General features: G+C 41.3%; 1 protein-coding gene across 2 annotated transcripts; it reads left to right on the top strand.

The window, feature by feature from the left end:
- Positions 1 to 1,309: 1,309 nt before the first annotated feature.
- Positions 1,310 to 4,245, top strand: LOC103718082. 2 transcript variants are annotated; one of them, XM_017845452.3, is made up of 4 exons: positions 1,310 to 1,644; positions 1,729 to 1,884; positions 2,004 to 3,721; positions 3,877 to 4,245. In XM_017845452.3, the coding sequence occupies exon 3, from the start codon at positions 2,093 to 2,095 to the stop codon at positions 2,654 to 2,656; it is 564 nt and encodes a 187-aa protein (XP_017700941.1). In that variant the 5' UTR covers positions 1,310 to 1,644; positions 1,729 to 1,884; positions 2,004 to 2,092; the 3' UTR covers positions 2,657 to 3,721; positions 3,877 to 4,245. The 2 variants fall into 2 exon arrangements, with proteins under 2 accessions (XP_017700941.1, XP_008804952.1); XM_008806730.4 differs by having other exon boundaries at positions 3,831 to 4,245.
- The last annotated feature ends 2,760 nt before the right edge of the window (positions 4,246 to 7,005 follow it).

Below are 7,005 nucleotides of genomic sequence, written 5' to 3'. Positions count from 1 at the left end.
TGGCTATAAAAAAGTTTGATGCATGTTTTGTAATTAAAAAATACATTAATACATGCTATGGGTATAATGGGATGGGATTACTTTAAAAAATAATAAAAATATCACAGGACAGTCTCGAATTTCTAGTCTTAGGAAAGCCATATGACGTGGAATTAAAAAATTTTGAGGGGATAAGGGAAACTTCAAAGGAAGACATATATCGAGCAGAAAAACTAGGATACATATCGTATACATGGACATACCAAGAGTTAGTATTATATATAATAAAACAAATAAATCAATTTGTTTTTGGCCTTGTTTACTATTTTTTTGTACCCTAAGTATAATTTTACAAACATAGAATTAATTGTGAAGTATTTCAACTTAAATTAAGGTAGGATAATTGGTTAATTAGGTTGTGTGCAATCAGGCCCTCGGCAAGGTCTTGTCATTCCACAGCTCTTGGAATCTAAGACTACTTTCTGTTAGAAATCTACTATCTGTAAATCATGTGTCTCATTGTACTCGCCATGGCATATCTAAACAAGTGGTGAGGTTGGTTACTCTCTACTTCGAGATATTGGAGCAATAGTAAAAATTAGAATGACTTTTCAAGCTAAGCATGTATTCAGATAAACTAATTAGATCTCTTCTACGTCACACCAGCACCACTTAAATACTGGCATATCAGAAGACGATTCTACCGAACAAATCAGACAAAGGGCATCCGATTTTCGTATTTAATCGACGTCCGAGCGTTTCAAACTTGGGTCACTCTGTTGGAACTTTAGCTCCGTTCCAATCGTGCTACCATTTCAGAGTTATGGTATACTCGTTAAAAAAAAAAAAAAAAAAAAAAAAAAAGAATTAAAAAAAAACTAGCGGTGGGAGCCAACTACCCAAACAGACACAATTGAGAAGCTCCAACAATGACTGACCGGTCCAACGTCCACCCACCTGTTCACCATACACCGCCTTTCCGTATAAATATCTGAAATCATCCAAATTTTTTAATCCATTTTAATTTAAAAAAAAACACTTGGTGAGTTGTTGAGAGCAGAATGGCGGTCCTCGTAATTTCTCTCTCCCACAGGGTCATTTATTTCGGTAGTCTTAAATTCGGGTGCATGATTCCGCATAAATATTTCCATACGAGATTATAATCCATTGCAACGGTAGCTATAAAGGCGACGTGGACGGCTGATGTCGTTCCCGCATAAAAATTATGGTATCTCACTGGAGGATAACTTTGGGTTATTTCCTTTTTTTGGTCCAAAGGGTTGGGATGCGTGCACTGGTCCTCCGGATTATTTAAATCGGACTGGGAGTCATTTCAGATCCGTGGTTGGTTCCGGGTCTGAAGCTCTTGCTTTGGCCTCTGAGAAGACGAAGGGTACAGCTCAAGACCCTAGCTCCCATTCCCCCAAAAATTCTCTGCTAGAATTTCCGTCAAATTCCTCCCATCTCCTCTTGATCGCTTCTTGTGGTCGATCCGTCTGGCCGGCCCGATCGTGCTGGCTTTTTCCGCGAAGATTTGGGCCGCTTCTACGAGGATTTCCGCCCAGGAAATGGTGATCTCAGCTCGGTTCCGACACCTTCGAGCTTCCACAACAGCGGAGGATCTCAGCGTCTTTGCGAGCATTTCCCCCTTCTTCCGATGAGCCGGTGAGTCGAGTTCGGTGTTCCAACTGTTTTCGTGTTGTTCATTTAAGTGATCTGATGGTTTTTTTGCTCGATCTGTGGTTTTAGTGCTTGTTTTGTTGGATTTGTACGAAGACGTGGAGAGAAGGAGCTTTCATTCGGATTTGCTTGTTATTTTCGGCTCTCTGTCTCTAGATCGAAGTGCGTCTCGCATCCGCTGTGGTTTCCCGTCGGATCTGGGCTCACGAAACGAGATTTCTCGAGGTATAACATCAGATCCTTTGATTTTTGATGCTATGAGCTCTGATGAATTATTTTCCTTAGCTTGGAGCTATTTGTTTCTGTTCGCCGTGTTGATTTCTGCATTCCTTCTACTTTCTTAGGTTTTACTGTATTTGATCACGAGTTAACGGGATTTGGTTGGGGGGAAAAATCCCATTTTGGAGCCTTTTGAAGGTATCGAGATTTTGAGATGGAGACACTGGTGGTTGTTGCTCAGCATCGGAATCAATATTACAGTAGGGACAAGTCTCAGATTTCCGATCGGTTCGGTTCTTCTCCTTCTAGAGGCTTCAAAGGAATCAATTGCCGGGCTTTCCAGTCCGGTGCCGGTATTTTGCCATCGCCTCCACTGTTTCCCAGCCCCCCGGAACCGACATCACCTTGCTTTTATTCGGAACCACACAAACAGAATAGAAGGAGCAAGCCTGTTCCGATAAAATCTTTATCCTCTCCTAAAGGGACAACCTTTAATGATGACTTCTCTTATTCTGAGCTGTGGGCAGGGCCTGCTTACTCCAACTCACCGCCTCCGAGTTCTCTACCCATCCCAAAATTTTCTCTTCGCCAGAAACGCAGCATCTCTCTTGACTTGCCGGTTTCTCCATCTGGAATCACGCTCCATCCTTTGTCCAAATCGGCACCTTCTTCTCCAGGCAGAGATTCTTCTTCATCTGCCAACGGCTTCTTTCTCAATACTGCCACTGCTACGGAGAATTTGAGACGGATTCTCCATTTGGATGTCGCTGATGACTAAATTTGATGGAGGAGTTTGGGGGTTTCTGTATATATTCACCATAACTGATGCTCTCTTTTGTTGTTTGTTTACTTGTATAGGGGTTAGCAAATAACTCGTTGGGTAGTGCCAATCTCTAGAAGAAGATAACTTAGGATTCTCTAGTTGGAGATGAAGGAAAATGGGGCTCCATGGCAGAAATCAAATATTATCTGGTATTTGAGAAGGTAGGAGTGGGAGGAAAGCTGGGAGGAAGTCGGGGTGGTGGTGATATCGGTTAATTGTTGCATTGTAAGGCTGATCAAATTTATGGGGAAAGAAGTGGGGAAGGAAGGTATGGAAGCAGTGAAGACAATGGCTAAGCATTGTTCTACTTTTGTGCTGCCTGAGTACTTCCTTATTCTCTGGGTTGACACTGTAAACCTTTTCTCTCAGGTCTCGTTGTAGTATCTGGTAGGGTAAGTTCAATTTAGATGCTGTTCTTTGCTCTTTTTTTCTAGGTTTTCTGGATATGCTTTAGGTTCAGTACTACAAATTACATAGATGATTCATATCATGCAAGCTTCTAGTTGTGTCTTCAGGTTATCTGTTTCTCCGTTCTCTTAGAGCCTGCATTCTCTAGATAAATTTCACCTGTCCAACACTTAAAGTTGGGATCTTCTCTCTTCTCGTTTCTACTGTTGTTCATCTAACTTCTCACTTTGGTGCTCCGCAAGGGCATCGCGTTCGCCTCATCACTTCTTCTGGTTTTTTGGATGAAGAAGTTGGGAGGAGAACTAGAAAGACCGGCTCCTCTCTCCCTTCTGTCACTGAACTAGAAAGACCGGCTCCTCTCTCCCTTCTGTCACTTGTTTGTCCATCTCCGCATGCATGTTTTTAGCTGTTACTTCTCTACATGTTCTGTTTGTCTGTGGTCAGCTCTACTATGTTGTCTCTTGTACTTGGTGGTGAGTTAGGTAGTGCAATCTTGCATTTATATAAGTTTGTCAACCTAGTTCGAAAGTTGTGTTTAGTGGAGAATACCATCCATGAGATGTAGCTGAATGGTATCCATGGGAGGCAGCTGAACCTGTGCTCCGCAACAAGGTACATATGCTCAAAATTATATTTCATGCTCTTTCAAAGCGATGTGTTATTTTTTGGTGCATGCTCTGATTGTGCTCTCTGTTCTCCATGCCTGCTATGTCTGGAACAGTTCTATTTTGGTATGGCAATTGAGGAACATTCTGACATCTCCGCAGATAGTTTCTTCAGCACTGTTTGAAGCGGTGAGGCAAGCATATCTGTTGCTGATGGCAGTCTTGGTTCATCAAAGGTGGCTTCTTTCTGTAAGCGCCAGCACCTCAGAGCTGGTTTGTGTAATCTTAAGATGTTTTGTTGTCAGTTATGTCCCAATCCTTAAGACTTCCTGGCTGTTGAGTAGAAACTATGTAGGAAAGACATGAGTAAGCTTATTCTATGTAGTATTTCACTTTCATTAGTAGTACTTGTCCCCTTATATCAGTATTTCTGGGAAACTTCATGGTGTCTATGCCGACGTGGTTGTATAAATATTTGCTGCACCTTGCTTTGATCAGTGATTTTGTGTCTGGTTCGCTATTTCACACAAACTTGGTGAGAGAAAAATACTAGATGTGTAGTTTGTTCTATTCAATTTCTGCGTATTACAATTGCAGCAGCTCAATTCTGAACTTTGAAGCCCCCCCCCCCCCGCCCCCTTCCTGAAGTTTTATTAACTCGACTAGGGTTAGGGGGGAAAACTCGAGTGGTATCGACATGTCGTGCGAGTGGACTGGTTACGATAATGGAGCTGTCTAAATATTGGAGATCTGGTGATATTAAAATGAGTATTTTATTTTATTTATTATTTATTTCCGGGTGGACGTGACATGAGTCGTCTGAAAATCTGCTTCTGTCTCTATCGTTTGTGGGCTCTTTAAAAACTCGAGATTTATGCTTACGGATGCTTTGAGATCAACTTCTGTAGTTCTTGTGATCGTGATCGTGATCGTTTTTAAGGGTTTGGTTGTCATTGGAATGCCTGCAAATTAAGTTGCATGGTAAGTTAAATTGCTTGTTGAAATGCAATTCAGGGTTATTAGGATAAGTTATTGCTTGGGTGGTTTTCATAATTAGAAAAGAAAATTTCTCTTTCCTTGACTCAAAGTCTTTTTCTCTGCTGTTCGTCTCGTCCGCCTCTATATTGTCATTTGCAGCCTTTTGCTTACCATGCAGCCCATCTCCTTTACTTTCTTTGCTCACTTTCTCGACGTGGGTGTCCAGATTAATGCCTATGGCCCTATGCCTCCGCGATATCTTCATCCATGACACCATCTCTATATTCGTCGAGTGCGCCACTTGGTTTCTGCTCGCAAAGTTTTGAAGGAATGTATGCTAAAGTTGTCCTTTTTCCCAAACTTTCGAATCCGCAGCTGTCTTGTAAATCAATTATTGCAATTTAACTTTAACTTTAACGCCCTTTAGTTTCTTTATTGGTGGTGATTTGTCATTAGACAAATATCTTTTCATAACATTTGACTTTTTAATTTTTTGTTCATGTTGATGCTTATCTTGTAATCATATCACTTCTGGGAGATGGGAGGCGCCACCTTCCACTGTGTCAAGATTTTTGCTACTAACTTGTGTATTATATTTTACGGTTTTGCTACGATACTTTCGTAAAATTGTATAGTACACAATCATAGTGGTCTGATTTAAAATTATTAGCTTAAAATATTTATTAGTTAATTGAAAGTAAATGTCAAAATTGCGTGGTGTTTTTGTGATTTTTTTGAGGACTGTATCCTAATCCTAGGCCTTCTCGAGCTTCTTCCTTTTGTCATCGGTTTATTAGAAAATCAGTCTTTTTTCTTTTTTTGAGTATACTAATATAGTAATATACTCTCTTTCGATGCCTCTCGCCCAGCCAACCGTTTCGGTTCCTCCTCCTCCTCTCTCTTCGTCTTGCTCGGTGCCTCCTCCTAGTTAGTCATTGTTGGCTCCTCTTCCTTTCGCCCACTGGTCCAAGCTATGCCTTTGGTTTTGCGGAGGTACTGAATTCTTCTCTCTTTGATCTTCGCATGGAATTCCTCTAGTGACAAATTTCGGAGCTTGTGGAACTCCGTCGGAATGAGGTGGAGGATGGTGTTGCTCTAATAGAGCCTATAAGGGTAAAGAAGGTAACAAAAAATAATTAGAATTTTGCTGCCATACACCTATAATATATTTTAATATCTAATAAAATTGGTGTTGCTCCGATAGAGCCTACGAGGGTAAAGAAAGTAACAAAAAATAATTAGAATTTTGCTACCGTACACCTAATATATTTTAATATTTAATAAAATTAATGTGAAACAATCGTTGATTTGGGATATTAGGGAAAATTAACATTTAGCCAGTAGGTTATGCTAACCCAGATTTGTGTGCTTATGGGCTTTCTTCCTCGATTCCTCACCGGAAAGTTCTGCTAGAAGCTTCGCCGGACCGAGGTAAGAATCTTGCATCCTCTTCTCCTTCTTCTCCGTCATCTTGGCTTTCGTTCACATTGATTTGAGCTAGCAAATTGCTGAAATAACTTTCGAAATAAAGGTGCCTTGTTTTGATGTCCTTCTTCTGAGTTTCGCCACCACCAGCTGCCGGATTCGGTTGGGTTTTCCTATCATTTAGGACCCCTGAGAACATGTGGCTGTCTGTTAGGGAGTTAGTCATGGTTTAGGCTAAGTTGCCATGGATCATCCTCCACCTTTTTCATGATCTTCTTCCCTCCTTTTTTGTGTCGTTCGGCCACCATCGCTAGCGAGGTAGCGATTAACGGGCTGTCCGTGGCCACCGTCATTGGGGCTGGCCACCATGGCTGTCACGCTCTCTGTTCTAAAGAGAAAAAGGAGAGATGGGCTCTCCCCTATTTTGAGAAGCAAAAAAAAAGTCTTCTCTCTCTTCTTTCTCTCTCCTCTCTCCTTTCTCTTTTGACTTATCTTTCTTTGTTTATCTCTCTTCTCTTGATTCTATGGACCCAACAGGAGGGCCCCAGATATTTTCTTTGTGGATCCGAGTTGACCCTAGTCGAGGGTCCTGGACTAGTGTCGCTGTGACCACCTGTTGCGCTAGCTTTAGCCTAACCATCGCTGAGTATCGTTGGAATATATTATCATGATTCCCATTATGTCACCTATACCATGGTCTAATTCTCGTTTCATGATTTGACTGGCTTGATTGGCCCGAGTGGACCGACCCAAATCATCGGATGCTGTTACATAGTCGACCCTATACCTGCACTCGATTGTTATCAGGTACTATTAGACCCATAATTGATAATCCCTGATTTATTACTTTTTTTCTTGATTGAATATATGTTGAGTTGTGTTATGCTA

This window comes from Phoenix dactylifera, unplaced genomic scaffold (assembly GCF_009389715.1).
Source record: "Phoenix dactylifera cultivar Barhee BC4 unplaced genomic scaffold, palm_55x_up_171113_PBpolish2nd_filt_p 000085F, whole genome shotgun sequence".
In the NCBI taxonomy this organism is placed as follows: Eukaryota; Viridiplantae; Streptophyta; class Magnoliopsida; order Arecales; family Arecaceae; genus Phoenix; species Phoenix dactylifera.
The sequence above is the reverse complement of the archived record's forward strand: the minus strand, read 5'-3'. Positions and strand labels throughout refer to the sequence as shown.